Source organism: Miscanthus floridulus, chromosome 17 (genome assembly GCF_019320115.1).
Source record: "Miscanthus floridulus cultivar M001 chromosome 17, ASM1932011v1, whole genome shotgun sequence".
NCBI lineage: Eukaryota > Viridiplantae > Streptophyta > Magnoliopsida > Poales > Poaceae > Miscanthus > Miscanthus floridulus.
In genome coordinates, this window is record NC_089596.1 from 7,840,621 (window position 1) to 7,860,418 (window position 19,798).

General features: G+C 45.7%; 1 protein-coding gene across 1 annotated transcript; it reads right to left on the reverse strand.

Moving 5' to 3' along the window:
- Window positions 1-7,416: 7,416 nt before the first annotated feature.
- On the reverse strand, window positions 7,417-8,873 carry LOC136518589 (phospholipase A1-II 7-like). Its single transcript, XM_066512261.1, has one exon. The coding sequence runs from the start codon at window positions 8,764-8,766 to the stop codon at window positions 7,543-7,545; it is 1,224 nt and encodes a 407-aa protein (XP_066368358.1). The 5' UTR covers window positions 8,767-8,873; the 3' UTR covers window positions 7,417-7,542.
- Between the last annotated feature and the right edge of the window lie 10,925 nt (window positions 8,874-19,798).

Below are 19,798 nucleotides of genomic sequence, written 5' to 3' on the forward strand. Positions count from 1 at the left end.
CCCATAATGTCCAAAATTTGTCCACTCTGCATGCTAATGAAGAGCAACAAATAGTGGAACCCACTACTGATTTTTCTTTGTCACAAAATGAATTACTTGCTGTTCCTTGTGATAAAGAGGAGTTGTGTGCTGATGATTCTTTTACTCCTATGCCACAAGTAGCGAATAAGTGTGATACTTTTGGTTTGGAACCATACAAATGTGCTGAAGATAAGCTTTTTCATCCTATTACATGTGCACAAGATGAACTGAATTTGCTGTCCTCTTTAAATACTTTGGGTTATATTGAATTTGATATTCTGTGTAATCTAAATTGTCTAAAAGAGAAACTTAAATTTGATTCTGGTTTGCCGAGTTTTAATCATTGTTCGCTTCATGCAATTGGCAAATATGACAGCAAAGGAGAATATTTGGTGCATAAAGTTTATATTTGCTCGAATCTAAAATATCCTTTTGGGCCACAATACCATGATCAAATTGAGGGCTTCACTAACACTAATGATGTCTTGCAAAGTTTTCTTAGTTTTTCCCATATGCAACAGGATAAATATCAAGAAGGGGAGCACGGTTCACTTTTACCTACAACACATCCTCCAACAAAGGTCAAACCGAGGACGGTTTGCTGTCAAGAAGGGGAGAATGATGAGGACATCATTGGCTCAGATATGACCATGCCAACCACTTCTATACCAAAGGTGCAACCATTCTATATGAGGCTTATCATTGATGCATTTGATGAATTGATACTGCACCATGATGTGTGTTCATTCTCATTTTCAGAATTACTTACATGGATCAAGGGAAGGTTTGATTGCATATGGAAAGCATGGAAGGTTAATGAAGTTGATTGGGGACCAAATCCAAGTATTGCTAACATCCTCCGCTAGGCCACCACGTCACTTTGGTTCCAAGGACAGAAAGAGTCCAAGTCCAACACGTTTTGGAAGTTGAATTCGGACTGCAAAATAGTCCCAAATTGCGACGGTCACCACGACTTCATACGGACTCCGATTGGGACGTTCTAGCACTTTTTGGAAAGCTTATCAAGTCTATTTTCCAACGGATCTGGACTCATGGCTATATCTTATCCGATGCTTCCGCAATCGTCGTTTCAACGCCGGGACCTTTTCTGCCTTTGGTGCTGCGTCACCCTATTTTGGGCCGATGGTCCATGTATCAAGTTGGGTCCATTAAGGATGTGTCCTAGGGTTGGAGAACGACCCCAACACCCCCTGGTTGTTCCCCTAGGTATTAATAAGGATTAGAGCCGCCACAAATAGATTGGGTTTTGTTTGTTGAAAGTTTAGCCATTGCTACTTCCTTGTAGATGCGTGTGTTGACTAGACCATCCGTTCTACTTGATTCAGAACCCCAACTTTGTGAGTTCAGATTGGTTTTTCATCTCCATATTTGCAATTGAGTTGCTTGTTCTACTTGTTCTTGCTTGTTCCTCGATTGCTTGCAGGAATTACCCTAGTGGTTTGGTTGATCGTGCTCCACAAGATCGCGACGGCCGTTGGAGGTGGTGTATTGGTTGCTAAGGCGCTGCATCCTTGGATCGTTGTAGTCGGGCCGTGAACGTCATCTCCATCCCCAAATCGAGTTATCTCACGCCTCTCATCGAAAGATCGTCCATAAACCCTAGCGGGTTCATATCCTGATCTTCCGAGAGGTAGCCGGTAAGTTCGATTTGTGGAGATCTCGACGTTGGCGATCCGGCTTCAAATCAGACACGATTCGAACCCTGCAACCATTACACCACTGCTCCGTTGGTTATCAACCAAGCACAACTTGATTGACCTCGCCAAGAAGGCTTTTCCTGCAAGCGAATCGAAGAGCACAAGCAAGAAGGTAAAACACGCAATCTGAAATTGCAAATATGAATGTTGCGAATATCAATAGAGGGTTCAAGAACTCGGTTCCAAAGGACTAATCGACACAGTGGAGGAGATCAAGAACGGGGGCCCTGGATCACTGTAAAAGGATTTGTCACCACAGTTACAATGAACGATTCAGTTTCTCGATGGAAAACTAAACTCTAAACAAAAACCCAATTGTGTAGCAGCGGCGGCGGCTGTGTTTATAGTCTAAGACTCGACCTAGGGTTGGGGACGGCCAAGGGTTGGGCGCCCACAACTTGGGCTTAAGGCCCGACACGATACATGGCCAAGTTGGCCCAAATAGGTGACGCAGCACCTTGTCGTGGTCACACAGAATGATCCACGGACCTTCTGGAGCTGGGACCAGATCCAAAATGACGGCGTCGTCGTCCCCTTTCCAACGCATCCAAGAACGGCCCGTTTCGATGTCGTATGAGGAAGTTATGACCGAAACAGTGACGACGTGTCTGCTGAATCCGAGGGCGACGTGGCAGCTGAGTTGGGAACGAATTGGAACTTGGGAAAGACCATGGCATCGGTGTGTCTAGCGTGGCGATGTCCTCATCAGTATTCCATTCAAACTAACTAACTTGTCAAAAGAAAGGAAAAAGTCTACTTAACCCCACACATTTCATACATGGTCTACTTCACCCCCCAACTATGAAACCGTCTGTTTTACCCCCTGAATTTTCTAAAACCGTCTATTTTACCCCCCGGGCGGTTTTTGACAGCGGTTTTGCTACAGTAACAGCGGGTTGCTACAATAACGGTGGGTTGCTACAGTAATTGTGGGTTTGATTTTTCGGTGAATCTTTGAAAAATCACAGTAAATCATAGAAAAATCATGAAATAAAAAATCTAATTTTGTTGGACTCCACATGAGTAGATCTACATAGTGAATATATAATACGGTATGCTTTAGTATAAAATTTTTATTGTAGCCTTAGATTAATTGGAAAATCTAATTTTGTCTGTAATTAATTGAAATAATTCATACCTGCAGCTTCTATGGTCCAATTGTGGTGAAATGTTTATGGTACGATAATTATTTTATGCTTGAACTATAGTAAAAATTTCGTACTCATTGGACTATGTATAACTTAGTTATAGATAAATTCTAATTAATTACAGACAAAATTGGATTTTCCAATTAATCTAAAGCTACAAAAAAATTTGTATTAAAGCATACCATATTATATATTCACTGTGTAGACCTACTCATGTGGAGTCCAATAAAATTAGATTTTTCATTTTATGATTTTTCTATGATTTACTATGATTTTTTCAAAAATTCAATGAAAATAAATAAAAAAATAAGAAAATTCAAAACCACCGGCACTGTAGCAAACCCACCGTTGCTGTAGCAGACCCGCTGTTACTGTATCAAAAACGCCGCTGAAAACCGCCCAGGGGGTAAAATAGACGGTTTTAGAAAATTCAGGGGGTAAAACAGACGGTTTCATAGTTGGGGGGTGAAGTAGACCAAGTATGAAAGGTAGGGGGTGTTAAGTAGACTTTTTTCTCAAAAGAAATGTTGCGCACATTTTTAAACATTTCTAGAAGATTAAAATAAGTTATATATATGGGCCCGTTCGCTTCGCTGAAAAAACAAACAGAAACGCCGTTCCGGCTGATTTGTTGTGAGAGAAAAATACTGTTCCGGCTAAAAAAACAAGCTGAAAAGTACGGATTATAAGACAAGCAAACAGAACCATGATCTCGAGTAGTTCTCTCGATGAGAGGAAGGACACCGGTATAACGTATATTGGGTTCTGAGATATCTACACCTATTTATTATTACTAAAGAGGTAAAATTTATCTTCATCCATTTTTTTCATCCACCTCCTCTAAAGTCTCTGGACAATGAGAGTTTTTTCGGTCCCGACTTTACTTTTCAAACTGCAACTCTCCTCCCAGATGCCGGAAATGCTTCTATTCCGGGCACCGAGCCACTGCCTGCTTCCCCAAACCAAGTGCTACCCACTATAAAATGATTTTTTTATTTTTAATCCTTTTTAATCAATATTTTAATAATAACCGCAGCAATTAATCAAATATAGCCGCTTTGGTCGCGCCAGCGCGGCTAGCGCGACAGCACCACGCTGTCGCGTTACATGAATAGGCGTGACAGGCTGCAGGGTTGGCCGGCACGACCTAGTTTTCTTTTCTCTCTCCACCTTCTCATTCGACGCCTGAGCCGTGAGCGCCTCCGCGGCGCCGCCGCATCCGTCACCTGGCTGTGGCACCGCCGGCCGCCACGGTTTCCCTCGCCATCTAGGATTATCGTTGATTGATACGGTGGAAATGGCGGGATCTCTTCACAGTTACTGGCGCAAGTGTTGGTCTAGGTTTGATAAAGACCAAAGAAGGACGTTCGACGGCACTATGATCTACTTTGGTCGAACGTTTGGAACGAACGAAATAGAAGGACTTTTCAGAACAAGACTTTGCAACCTAGTTAGATGGTGCTGTTGTGCAAAGAAGATTTAGAATAGTACCCGTTGTGAAAAGAAGAATGTTATTGCGTCGCACTCTACGTATCTCATATGTGCTTGGACTCATGAATCGTGCCCGAATGAGTTAGAACAAAAATAGATAGAGAAAAGTGTAAGCAGCAGCATATAGAAGAGGAAGAACAAGAACAAGCAGAGGATAGTTCGGACGGATGAATCTTAGAACAGAGAAGTATTTAGTTGCGAGACAAGGTTCATATCATTTCTTAATTTCTCCCCTCTCGCCAGAACTGGACTTATACTACTTGGCTACGCTTCTGCCTACAGCTGGCGACGGCATCACGCCCATTCTGGGCCTTGGACTCGCGTGTTGGGCCGGCGCCCTCTTGTTCCCCGCCTTGGCCCATCATCAGAATTGTTCTCGCGCTTGACGCCATCACCGTCAGCGCCGGACACAGCTGGGGCTGGTGCTGGGTCGCTGACAGAAAGATGACCAGCAAACATGGCCGTGCAACGGAAATAAACATGCTGCATAACTATATTAAATAAAAATACAGTCTTGGTAGATTTTTTTTCTTGCATTGCTAAGCACTACAGTCTTGATAGATCAAATATTTAACTTATTTTAATCTTCTAAAAGTTTTTTTGCGAAAAAATCTTCTTAAAATATTTTTAAAATGTGCACAATATTTGTTTCAGCAAATTAGTTAGCTTGCATGGAATGACTCAACATTTTTTTTTGAGACGAGAATAACTCAAAAAATTTGGGTATATACCGGAAGGAAGCGTTCAAAGAGAAGAAGCTACCGAGAGAAATCGAGATACAGGTCCACTAGTATGTACGTATCTCTTTGCCGATTAGATATTTGAATACGTGGCTTGTTTTGCCGTAAGTAGCAAGTCACCAGGAAGCAAAGCGGCGGCGTTTAGATCTCGGCGTGATACTACTTAACGCCGGGGTACGACGGATGGCGTTGGATGACAGCACGCTGAGGTTGATGGTGACACGCCACGTTGGTGTTGACGTGGCAGGTTTCGGTGTAAGCAGACATGACGCGGATTCGAAGATCTCGACGTTTTATTATTTAACGCCAAGCTTTTTATCTATTTTTGAAAAAAGTTTTGAGAGGAGTCTATTTTAAAAAATTGTTTTTTCTCGAAATGGCTAAAATGCAGGATTTTCACACAAAAGTGTCATAAGATCTTCACAATGACTTATTGGAAACATGCATACGCTATCGGGCAATGACAGCCAAAACCTCCCAAGGCCACCTTGAGCACTGCAACAATGAGTATAAAGGTCCCGTTCATTTCACTGAAAAAACAAGCCGAAACACTGTTCCGGCTGATCTGTTGAGAGAAAAATACTGTTCTAACTAAAAAGTACGGTTTATAAGACAAGCGAATGAGGCCCAAGTGTCGAGTCTAAGATTTATTGTAAGATTCACCGACTAAAGCACACACCTTGACAGAGATGACAGAGTAGAGCTGGCTCTGAAATCAAAAGGTGCTCGACCCAATGATAAATAATGAATCTCAAATGAGCAACACCACAACATCTACCACTCCGCTCCACCTGCTCGGTCTGCACTTCAACGTTCACTGGCACCGGTGTCCCAAGAACAACGGCAACTAGAGCGCACATCGCCCTAGCAAGCCGCACACTGACCAATTGCAACTTGAGCACCGTAACAGTTCAAGGCAGAACAGAGCCTGTAGCAACATATACATAGAGGGGACAAGAGGACTCGTACATGTGCATACACTCACCCATATGAATGCATGCACACACATCATATTCTTATAAGCACCTTCGAAAGACTGAGCTAGCACATCTCGAGATTGATGAAGTCACCGAAGACGCCTAGCTACCGACGGCCACGTCACCTACCACTGAAAGAGTAATGTCGTTAAATCTTGGAAAATACGATCACCCATGTAAGTCGAGAACTTCAACCGGAATGAACAGGTTACATCATAAGAAACCAACCAGCTGGGCGATGCTCAGTTCACACAACCACATCACTTAATCACCTATGACAAAAAAAAAATGGATACTATCCTTTTTAATTATGTCATACGAATTTTGTATTGAATACTTCGGTCACAAAATGATTTTAAATAAAAAAGGTTGTATTACAAAGTTTTAGATCTCGGTGAGAACTATAACTTTGTTATAGGGTGTGTCTATCAATATCGTTTGAAAAAAAATCATAATTTTTTATTTCAATTTAACAATTTCAAATAAAAAATCATCAACTACGAAGTTTCAGACGATCTTACCGAGCTCTGTAATTTTAATGTACATTTTATCTTCATTTCACTACTTCACTCGAAAAAAGTTGTGAATTTATTTGTCTGGCACCAACAGTCCTTAGAATTTATTTGTTAGGCACCTATCTATACTATAGTATAAAGAGCGTGCAAGCCGCCGAGTTCCGTCTCTCTCACAGATCACTGTTACCGGCACAGTGAATCTACGATGGTTTTGTGATGACCAGTAACGGATTTTCTGTGAACAGTAACGGGTTTTATGAACAGTAACGGATTACTATGAACAGTCTCTAACCATTACGAAACAGTACACTTTTTTTTTTTGGACGCACATCCAAATTTTTTCCCCCACTATTACCCGTGCAACGCGCGGGGTTACCTGCTTGTTTTTATGGAATTTAAGTCTTATGGAGTTTTATTTCAGAAGTTCAAAGTTTGGGTCAGAACGTGACCATGTGGCCGGTGTGCACATCGGGATTTGCATCCCTACTTGTGACCACTAGTACTACCTACCTTTTTATTAGATGTCATATTTGCTTTGTCCTAAATTTAATATTTATATCTTTGACCAATAATTTTAAAAAAGTTATATAGGCTCATGTCATAAGATTTATGTTTTTAGATTGACTATGAGAAATACTTTCATAATATATAATTCATATATGTTGTGAAATTTATAAGTATTTTTTAAAATGGTTGGTCAAAGACGGTAATATTTGACTTAGAACGAGGCAAACGTGACATGTAAAAAATCGGAGAGAGTAGTATAGAAAGGTAAAAGAAAACGAGGCTTAAATAACAGGTGGAATTCCATTGAAGCATATACGTGTATTTTTTACGTACTCCGTATAATAATAGCACATGACGGCCGGCCGCCGGCGTTATTTATGTTTATAAATATTGCATGGAAGGTAAGCATGCAGCATCAGGGCTCATTAGATTTGCTGGAAGTCGTTGAGCTTCAACTGGCCGTCGGCATCATCCTTCACCATGCCCTTGTTGATCTTTGGCGCCCACCAGCTCGCCGGCACCGGGTACTCGTCCTTGAGCGCGTCGGAGCCCTTGTTCACCAGCGCCACGTCGCGCTCCACCTCCAGCTTAAACCCTCCGGCGCTGCCCTGCTCGCCGGCGACGCCGTGCAGGTAGCACTCGAGGTTGTGGAGCGTCTGCACCGTGCCGGGCCACTTGAGGTACGGCGACCGACCGGTGTTGATGTTCAACGTCACGGCCACGTCCACGTACGCCAGCGGCGGGTACATTGGCACGACGTCGCCGGCGTTCTTCACGTGGAGAGCCTTGAGGTCCTTGAAGGATTGGAAGGCCGACCTGAAGAAGCGGTCGCCGACGTGCGGGCACGCGAACACGATGGCTGTCACCGGGCACGGCGGCTTATTGGTGGATGATGAGCCGCCGGGCACGTTCACGCCGTTGCTGACGATGTCGACGGCGTTGAGGATGGAGATGGCCGCGCCGAGGCTGTGTCCGGTGATGGTGATGCTCATCTCCTCGTCCTTGTAGAGCTCCACCAGCCTCCTCACCTCCTCGAAGACCTGGTCCCTTGCGCTAGTCTTGTTGAACTTGGAGCCGGCGTGGCTGGACGTGTACATGGAGAGGAAGCCCATGTGCACCATCGCCAAGGGGTTGGCGGCGGCCTTGGAGCCGAGGACCGGCGCGGCGGGCACGGGCGTGAAGCCGAGGTCGTTGACCCACTCCAGGCTCTGCACGGTGCCGCGCCACGCGACGACGATGTCGCGCCTCCCCAGCGCGGCGGCGCCCTCGTCGGTGGCCACGGCGACGTAGCCCATGAAGTTGGACTCCCTGGACCACACGTCCTTGAGCGCCGCCAGCGGGCGCAGGAGGAAGGCGTCGGGGAGGGGCTGCCCCGACGTGGCGTAGATGAACCTGGTGACCTCGTAGTGGCCGGCCGCCGCCACGCCCGAGCTGGCCAGCAGGTCGGAGTAGCCGTACATGCAGGCGCCGGCGTGCGGGGACCGCCGCTCCGTGTTGAACCCGTCGTAGGTGGCCTCGGCGAGCTCGCCGTAGGAGATGATGGACTTGCGGAGGTCCATATCCAGCGGGTCCAGGAGGCCCTTCCAGGAGTTGTCGCCTTGGAGCTCGCGCCACCTCTTGGCGATGCTTCCATTTGCAGAGGATGCCATGGCTACTAGGAGTTGAGTTACCTCCCTCGGCTGCGTTGCGCTGCGCAGGCACCTACACTAGTCGTCCAACTTGAGTAGCTGATGACGAGCGAGCTAGCTATCGCTTGGCGTTGTTTGGGTTGCTTGGTTTGGTGCTTCAGCTTGGAGTGTATTTGTAGCTGCCGAAGCGACGACCATAGTCATCCTGCCACGTGTGAATCTATATCTCTTATAAAGCTAATCTCCACTACATGTTCTATCTCAACATACAAGACATACACATCATTTTCCACTAATAGCCATGTCATGCCACTAACTATCAACCTCTTAATGCAAGCTATCCACGTCATCTCAAGTTCTATCTCAACACGCAAGACATCCACATCATGTTCCACTAACTATCCACATCATCTTTCACTAATAGACATATATGTCACTAGCTTTCAATCTCTTAATACAAGCTATCCTTGTTCTCTCTACTTGATTTCATTTTTATTTTTTCACAATCTCCGCAACAACGCGCAGATCGAGCATCATCTAGTAATCTACTACACTTGATATATATCCAGTATTCAGATCCGAGTCTGTGCACTAAAGGAGGTCTGCAATGCATGCAGCTCCTCAGGTACAGTGCGTGATTCACATGCATGACAAATTGGCAATCATGGGGGTCTGCATCCCTGGAGCGAGCAGTACATGACAATCAGGTACGTGATTCACGTGCATGACAATCAGTGCGTGTAGCAAAATGGTCCTGGACGTGGACGTCACACAGCCGGACCGATTCATAGAAAGCATGCATGCATAAGGAAAGGGAGCAAATATATATGCAGCAGCCAAGAACACAACAATGCAAGGAGGACGCCTGCATGCATGTGAAGAGTATCCAGCGAGTGTACCAGCGGCCGGCCGGATCTGCTCTCGGCCAATCGTGTACCCTTCGTGCGTGAATCACGTACGCGAGCTGGAAGACCGTGGATTTGCTGGTTGCCATTTTGGCCCTCGCCTTACCAACCGGCCACCACGTGTGGATTCAGTTGGAGAGGAAGAATGTGGTAGTATTAGAGCAAGGATAACAATTGGCTTATAGCCAAGCTAATCAATGTTTTTTTTGCTGATGTAGAAGAGAGAAGAAAAGAGAGAGGAGAGAGCCCAATAAAGATGTATGTGAGGAGAAATAGGAGAGCGAATGGAAACATATAATAATAAAGAAATTTTATAGATAAATAGAAGACTAACTATTGTATAGCTTGACTCTTATAACTTAATTTATAGCTAAGTGCTAGGCTCTATTATTGACCATGCTCTTATAGCTAGCAAGTGGCTGGGAGCGGCCGCCGTTGCACCACTACAGAACATTCAATCGTTGCCGAATGTGTATGAGGCAGCAGTGATTATATTTTACTGTCAGGTCATAAGTTTAGGATGTAGATAATGATTGGACAACCTATTTAACCGGTACATTGAGCCACACCGACAGTGGCAGGTGAGATATCATTGCTGGCTCAGGCCACCATAATATATCACCGTCGGTTAGTGGTTTGAGCAGAGCGACCCTGGCCTGCATCCTGCTGGCTGCTGCCAATGGATGTGTGCTCCGCGTGCCAATCATTCATGGGCCGTGTTGGGCAGCATCATAATGATGCCAGCGGAGAAAGAATGGGTCACCTATATATCCATGCATGTATGCTGGATCTGGTTGCGGCGCGCGTGAGAAGGAAGAAGCGCGCTAAAATCGCAGGCTCTTCAACCGCCTCCACTCTGCGCATCCGAGCTCGGCACTGCCACACTGGCGGTGGCGATCGATGGGAAGGGGAGAATTTTTTTTAATTTTAACCTTTTTTTAATGTAATTTTAAATCTAACATCTCCGATTTTTTTTAAAACTAACACTTTTGGCCACGCCTATTGCCCTGGCGCGGCCAAATGCCTGTGCCGCGCGCATACATGGTGGTGCGGCACAGGGCTGACGTGGCGGCGACCAGGAGCGCTGACCGCTGACGGGGCAGGGTCTGCCGCGCCAGTGATCTCCCGCGGCCGAGCCCCCGGCCGCACGCACCACTGCCCGCCCGCGCCGCCAGCCAGCCGACGCGCCCCGCCGCCGGCCATCGCCCGCCTCCAGCGCCCGCGCCCGACCGCGCCCTCGCCGGCCACGCCCGGCCACTCCCGCCGGCCGCGTCCGCCCGCGCCCTCGCAGCACCCGTGCCGACCGCGCCACGAACCCCGGCACGTCAAGGCCGCCCGCTCATAAGGTACCTCCCTCTCGGTTTAATGTTATTATGATTATTATTATTTTAGGATAATTAATTTGTGATATACGTATGTAGTTTTTAGGTTTTAGGTTAGGATTTTGGGTTTAGTGATTGATTAGGTATTTATTATTTAGTTAGTAGTTATTTATTTAGTTAGGGATTGTAGCGATGCGGTTGTCACTGCTAGATCCGGTTATTATTTAGTTTATAGTTAGTTATTTAGTTAGGGATTGTAGCGAGCCGGTCGAGGGATCGTATTCCATTCGAACGTTTCGATCGTGGGTTCATCCCGCCGTGGCCGTAACGCTGAGCGTAACTGGCTCCCTCGCTTCTTAGTTGGCTTTGTCGTACTACGATCTCTAGCCTCTGTCCACGTCCCTAGCACATGACCATCGGGCTTTACCTCTTTTGCGCGCTTGTCTATCCTAGCCTTGTGCCGATTTATTTTGGGTTAGAGTGAATATTTTACTTTGCAATGCTATATAATGTAAATTTGAATTTTGTTAATTTGAGTACTCTAACGCTTTGTTTATCAATTTGTAACAGGATGGCCCATCCTACGCAGCACCCGTTGTACCCCATTCTTGAGGTGGAGTACGACGACCAGCACTGAGCACACATCTTGAGTGACAACGACGCAGAGGTGGCCTTGCCTCCTTTGAGGCCCCGCACGCACACCAGGGCGCACCAGTGGGAAGTGGGACGAGCGTTACGCGCCGTACATACGGCGTGCCGACTTCCTCGAGCTTGTCCGTGTTGTCAACCACGGTCTTCCGCCCCTTGACCCAGCACTACTTACCGTAGCTGTAGACAGGTGCGAGTGCATTCTTTGTACGTAAACTTTTTTGTAACAAATTTGAGTCCACTAACAGTCGTTCTATTCTTATAACAGGTGGAGTCCTGAGACCCACATGTTCCACCTACCTTATGGCGAGATGACCTTGACATTGCAGGACGTGAAGGCTATTTTAGGCCTTCGGTTGGGGGGCTTCTAGTGACAGGGATAGTTGACAACGATCACTGGAGGGAGCTGGTGGCTCAGTTTACTGGCTTTCTTTCACTGGACGACGAGGCTTACAAGAAAAATAAGTGAAAAATTCAAGCCTATTTAATATTTTCATCGCTTTCCTGCAGCCATCGGGTCTCATTTTCTTTGGTAAATTTCAGGAAAACTTCTGGTGTTTTGTCGTCCTGGATCACGGAGCGCTTTGATTACTTGGACCCACAGGCTGAGGAGGCTCAGATCGACAGGTTCGCTCGAGTGTGGCTCTAGCACTTTCTTGGTGCTTTCCTCTTTCTAGACGCCTCGGGCAACACCATCAGCTGGATCTTCCTTGACATACTACGCCAGCCGTGGGAGAACATAGCGGCGTACAGCTGGGGCAGCGCTGTCCTAGCATGGACGTATCGATAGCTATGCGTTGCCTGCCGTCGCACCTCAGGGTATGCGAACCTTGGGGGTTGCTCGTACCTACTCCAGGTTTGGTGTTGGGAACGATGGCCCGTTGAGAGGCCCCTTAATATGGGTTTATCGGTAAGTACTTGGGTTCATTATGTTCTTCGATATGGTTACATATGATGAGTTTAGTAATGGCTAATTCATTATCGTGTTCAATGCAGCAATGGAACGGGCAGGATACACTCCCTACAGCTCTGTTTATCTGAACGGAATCAGAGTTAGTTAGAGGGAATGCGAGGCGCAAGTACAGGGAGTACACGGATGGTCTCGACATCCTGACACAGCACCAGGTTACGCTCTTTTTACTATCATACATGTGTCTTGTTCGATCTACACTATATCACAGCCTAACTCAATTACGAAATGTTTAGGTGCATTGGTGTCCTTGGGATGCTTCGGAGTTCCAGAACTATCTCAGTCCTGTCACTAGGGACGAGTCAGAGGAGTATCGCTGCAACGTCCCTCTTATTTTCTTTCATGTGGTCGAGATTCACTTCCCCATTAGGGTCTGCAGACAGTTTGGAAGAATGACAGGCTACCCACCACCTCTTTACTCCACCAACCAAGTATTGCACGGGTGCGTTATCGATTAATAACAGAGCTACAATCCAGAGGTGTGTGTGGTAGAACTAACATCGTTTTGTTGCATGTATGACCGCAGGAAGAGGTACAAGACCAAGGATTGGCGCGTGACACACAGCGCGCACATCCACTTGTGGGAGACTAGGGAACGACAGCCGGTCCATGCGGGTCCTCCACACGAGCAGCACACCTTCGACGAGTACTTGCGCTGGCTTCACAGGTCTACGAGGACACATATCAAGCCCCCGTACATGGAGGAGGCAATTGACGAGGACTCGGAGGAAAATATGATCGAAGATGTGTACGACGTTTTCACTAGAGAGGACACACAGCTACAGAGAGCCCCGCTACAAAGATGCGTGGTAAGATACTTGAATGGTACAATTTGTTATCTAGTTGGTATTAATTATGTATACTAAAACTGTTTAATCGCGTTTCTGAACCCAGGCGACACAATTATCGAGGCTGTCCAACGAAACAGCGTACCGGCTTCACGAATCTAGAGGGCAGGGGCCAGGCTTCTCGAGGCTTTTGTGGAGGTAAACATAAACTAGTCCGTTTTGAAATTGTTTCTTTAGTGTATATGCGTTTGTGAAATGCGCTAACTTTAACGTCTATTTATGCAGAAGGTGAAGAAGAGATGTAGGAAGCTAGCTCAAAAGTTGAGCTGCATGGATACTCCTTATGAGGAACCGCCACTCCCAGCGCAGTCGGGTGGTATGTCTTCAGCCTCTTTGAGGACGCCAGCCGGCTCTTCTCAGCCGGTGACAGGTGCCACTTCCGCAGTGCGTACACCACTACATTATAGCGCTAGGAAGGACCCTGCAATCGAGGACGACGATGACGACGACGACGAGTGGGAAGATTAGCCGCAGGACGAGATCGGCATGTCTCAGCTAGGTGATGCCCCGCTTGGCACACAAGGAGCATCACAGGTACTAACAAAGGTAGTTTCTTTAAATACGTAGGCTACATGAACTAACGATCATAAAGAATTCTAAATAATCGTGCATATCACATACTTGCAGGGTACGAGCCATACGCACCGGCGATACGACCACACCAACGTTGGCTACACTCCTAATGTGTTGCCAACAAATCTGAAGAGACAGAGGCGTCCGAGGAATCCTTACACTCCTGGGTCTTAGTTTGTTAGGTCCAACTATTATTGGGGTCCGAAACTTGCAGGCTTATTTGGTTATGTTATGTCGAACTTAAGTCAAACTTATGTGGCAGCTTGTCAACTTATGTTATTTGCTTCATATTCGTTTCAATGCGTCGCGACATCACTGCTTGCGAGATTAAGTAGCAACTAGTTCAAAAAACGGCAGTCCCGAGGTATCTCGACACCGGTGGCCGGCGTCTTACGCGAGGGGTCAAGGAAGCCGGGGTCCATGGTCGCGTCGCCGCTGATCCTACAGTATGGGGCAAAAAAGCCAAATAAATAAGTTACCTTAAAAAATATTCGTTTCAATCTTATCCAATTTTTCGTAATCGATTAGTTAACATGGTGGTTAACCGTATTATGAAAGACGGAAAAAAATATCAATTGCCTTATCAATTTCTCTATTCGGCCTTGAAAAAATTTAACAAAATATAGAAACAAATTCACTATTCATTTTACGTCAAACAATACTTACAATAACTCCCACCATCGGTGCGACGCGTTCCGATTAAACCGTCCAGCTACTGCCGGGTTGGCGGCGGACGCGGCGGGCAGGCTTGCTGCTCGGGCTGGCTTGACTGGCCGCGGGGTTTTATTTGGCCCAGACGTGCCATGACCCCTGGCGCGGCACTGCCGCGCCAAGATCGCTGGCGCGGCAGACCCTGCCCCGTCAGCGGTCAGCGCTCCTGGTCGCCGCCATGTCAACCCTGTACCGCGCCACCATGCATGGTGCGGCACAGTCATTTGGCCACGGCAGGACAATAGACGCGGCCAAAAGTGTTAGTTTAAAAAAAATCGAAGATGTTAGATTTAAAATTACATTTAAAAAGGGTTAAAATTAAAAAAAATCGAAGGGGACGGCCTTGGTACGCAGCCGTCGTGGGTGGGAATCCTCTGCCCGAGCGCATCAGCGCTCAGCGGTCGGTGGCCGGCTTTCTTCTTCTTCTTCTTTCCCGTGACTGGGTGACCGGCTTTTAGGGTGTACATTTGCTACTGTCTGTATGTAAAATTTCATGATCTTATAGACGGCCTCTTGTTCGTGGGTTGTACGTGCCAGTGCATCATCATCACCGTCACCGCGTGTAGTAATTGGTCCTGTACCGTACCAATTAAGGTCCCGTTCGGTTCCTAGAAACCGTTCCCGGCCGGACCATTCCTTCAATAATAATCTGTATAACACCGGAATAATTCCGAACGTGGAATGGCCCATTCCGGAGGAAGAGCATGCATGCATCAGGACAGGAGCAAATTTAATAAGCAGGTCAAGACGACTACAAGGCCAATCTCAATAGAGTTTCATCAGAGTTTTATGAGCATTAAATATGCTGATGTGGCACAGTATTGATGAAGAGAGATGATAAAAGTTTCATGAGAGTATAGATAATTTCATGGGGATGAAACTCTTCTGCACTGTTTCTAAAATATGGATGTGTTAAAAACTGATATAAAATCCGCACTGAGACTGGCCTAATGCGGACTGCATGCATGTGAAGATCGTGTAGCCAGCGAGAGTGTACCTGCGGCCGGCTGGATCTGCGCTGCGCTCGGCACATCGTGCCATTAATTCATGCGTGGAATCACGAGCTGGAACACTGAATTTGCCGGCCGCCATTGCCCATCGCCTTGCCATTTGCCAACCGGCCGCCGTTCCAAAGTAACGCAACCTTATTGCTTCACCATTTTATATCCTCTCTCTCTCTCTCTATATATATATATATATATAGACACACACACACTCTGTGTGGGAGAAAACCCTCTTGTTACATATTCTATTCATAGTTTAAGACGGTACACAAAAGATACCAGAAGAAGTTCCGCCGTTGGGTCTTGAGGTACGGGCAGTAGACCGGCTAGCAACATTGGCTAGCTCATCACAGTTCATTGCCCTAATATAACCCAACTCCCACTCTGTAAGGATTTGGCACCTTGGAGTTCCCACTCAGGGTGCTAGAAGTTTTATGAGGTGGTTATTCGAATGTCACCTTAACGGTACACAAGCCATTCTCATTGGAGGTGTTAGAATGTGTTTGTAGACTTTGACGCTAACATTGGTCTAATTGAAAAAAATACCCTCCATCACAAATTATAAGGCATTCCAAGTGCCTGTTTAGTTTCCAAAATTTTGCAAAATTTTTCAAGATTCTCCGTCACATCGAATCTTTGGACGCATGCATGAAGCATTAAATATAAATAAAAAATAAAACTAATTACACAGTTTAGACGAAATTCACGACACAAATCTTTTAAGCCTAATTAGACTATGATTGGACACTAATTGCTAAATAACAACGAAAGTGCTACAATACTATTTCTCAAAAAATTTCGCCAACTAAACAAGGCCCAAGAATCTTGAGAGTCAAAACATCTCAAGTTTGACCAAATTTATATGATAAGATAACAACATTTATGACACCAACTAAGTATCATTAGGTTCTTCATTAATTATATTTTCATAGTATATCTATTTGATGTCATAAATCTTTATAATTCTTTCTATAATTTTGGTCAAACTTGATATGCTTTGACTCTCCAAGATTCTTGGAATGACTTATAATTTGGGATTGAGGGAGTATTTTTGTTATCGTATACGTAACTTTTTTAAGGTATTTGTTATCGTATAAAATATTTGTCTTTTGCACCTTAAAACTTTGTTCACATGCAACATATATATGTCATATATGTTGTTGTGGGGGTCGAGTTCCATGGATTTTCGAAATGATTCACTATTTTTTATAGTTTAAATGATTTTTTGCGTATCTATCAAATGAAATTCAAAATTGAACTACGTATACCCCTAATAAGATTCAAAAATACGTAAAAACTATTTTTGGTCTGATATGGTCCATTCAATCATGATTCATGTTACAGAGATCAATAACAAATTCAATTATTTTGCAAGGATAATTCGATGTTCTATTTCCATATTACCACTAATTTATTCTAATAATACATAAAAGTGGTCCAAAAAATTTAGAAATCTCAATGAAAGCATATATATTATATGTATATGCCTGCCATAAAATTTTCAAATAATTTTAATAAATTGGCCATATGCATCATTCACAAAATGGATATATCTCATGTAACAAGGGTCACAAACATAGGTATATAACATACAACCAAAGAAAAATCTGTACAACAAATTCATAACATTTTTCTTAAGATACACCTCACCAGAAATAAGGATTAAAACAATTTTTTTGTTGAGTCAAGGACAAACCCAGCAGCTACCCCAAACACCGAAGTAGCCCAAGAATTGTAACACCTCTGGTGTTACGAACTCGCTAAGCACCGAGAATTGGACCTAAGACAAATTACCGAAACAAGTTCCTCGGTTTTTAAGATTTAAACTCTCACGAAATGATGAACAACTCTTATGTGATTTACCTTCTAGTTGAGAGGAATCAAATAAAAACCTAAGTAATTCATTTAGTGCATAAAACTGTTAGTGAAAATCCTAATAAGAAAAATATGATACGTAGCTTTAATTGTTGGGCATGAAAAACTATTTTTATAAACAAAAATCAAATATCACTTGTGTGTAGCGCTTAAATAAAGTTTAGAGTGCAAGTGAAGTAGGTGGAAATGTAACATTCATTTTGGGAGAATAAATACTATTAGTTAGTATTTTGGGAGTTCAGAAATCAAACTTGGATTTAAGGAGAGTCATTTTCGTTGTTAACTAATACTTGAGTTTATGTTAAAAGTATCATTCTTTGGCGAATTATATTGAACAAACGGGTTAAATAATTCTTAGATGTTTTATTTCTATGAGTTAGCATGAAGTATGAGCTAGGTCATGACAAGTTATCTAGTTGAAATTGACGAGGCTTAGACCATTTAAAAATTCAACCAAAAGTGTTGGGGAAGGTTAGTTCTAATCGAACATTGAATTCGTTAAGTCCGAAATGATAATGGACAATGCTATGTTGTCATTTAAATTTTAACAAAAATGCTTAAGCGATGGCTTCATATTTTGACATCGCTGATCGCACCAAAGTGAGTGCAAGGGCTTGGTATAAGTAGTTGTGGTGTTGGGTGGTGCGTTGCTCGCGCAAAAATTCTCCGAACTACGTTGGAACGCGTTGCGAACTATGGTTCGGTGCCTGGTTCGCGAACCGCCGTCCCGTGTGACGAACTCATGTTGGCACCCCCCCTATCTCGCTCTCTAGTTGCTCTCTGGACGTGAGGTTTCTTTCGCCAGCTAGGTATTAGTACCGACTTTAGGTTAGTGGAACCAGTTAAACCCGAGTTGAGTTGATCAGCAGCTTTTGTATTGCTTTAAAAATCGTGCACATCACCGCTCGTTGTGGCGCAACCCATGTCTGTGGTCACCACGCGCACTGCCGTTTCGGCCCTTTTTTGGCCGTGGTCATGCCGTGGTTGGCCTTGCGGGCTGTCGGCCGTGCATCGGGATGGGGTGGCCTCGGCTACCACCGTGGGCCGACTGCGCTGCCGGGCTGCCATGGTGTGGCCGTCGCGTGCGCGCTGCTGGCCAAGCTACGCACGGGCCAAGTTGTGGCTGCTCAACCACTGGACCGACGTGGCGCCCGCTCACCACGTAATCCACCTACCCCGCCTTACTCTTGCGTCGTGACGCGCCTTGCTGCATCATGGGGCTGCGCTGTCGCGTGCACATGGCCGAGCAGGTACTCTCTAAAGGCTCCCCGCGAGCACTATGCAGCGCGATCCTTGTCCTCCCTCATGCAACTATGCCACGTGCCGCCATGTCTTGTCGGTCTTCGTCGGGTCGCCTTGGCCAAGGCCACTCCCCGCGCCGTGGTGATGGCAATGCACCGCATGCTCCTTTCCCCTTTTCTATTCACCGGCTCAAGGTTTTCTAGTCCAATTCCTGGCATCGGCGTGTAGTAGAGGTAGTTAGCTAGGCGCCCCATTCGCACCAGGTCCAGTCGTCGCCTGTCGCGGTCGAATTTTGATTTCTTCTCGCCACCGGTCATGGACGCCGCCGAACCGGTAGTTTGGGAGGTGAGTCTAGTAGGAAGGGTGATAGTTAAATTGCTTGTGGCCTTGTGCTCATCCTGACTCCCTTAACCCAGTGCTCACACTGTTTTCGACAGGGTGCTCATCATCGGTGCGGTGACACGCAGGTGCTGCGCTCGGAGCGCTGCTGCGGGGTGCGAGCGCACTTGGCTAGGGTTTTCTGACTTTCCCCTTCACAACCGGTTGCTCAGCTGGCTTCGGGGTAAGTCCTTGTTGCTCACTTGCAAGCTCTATCATATCGTCAGCTCGTAGCCTTGTCGGAACAGGTCCACCGCCGCCGTGAATTGCCGCGACAGCTCACGGTAGTGCGCCGCCAAGTCTCTAACTGCCACCTATCTCTGCGAGTGTAGCCATAGATTGTGATCGACCCTTACGTAAGCTCGCACTGACTCTAGGTGGTCGGAGGGACACTCGGTGACTTTGCTCGCCGCGCCGCCGTATGTCATGCTTCGAGGGCGTGAATCGGGAAATTGGGAGAAACTGAAGGGGTTAAGAGCGAAATCCAGAGAGACGTATAAATAGGGTTTGGACTTCAGGTGGAATTACTTGCAATACAGGGTCTTCTTCGCATAAGCACAGTGCGTGCGGGGCATTT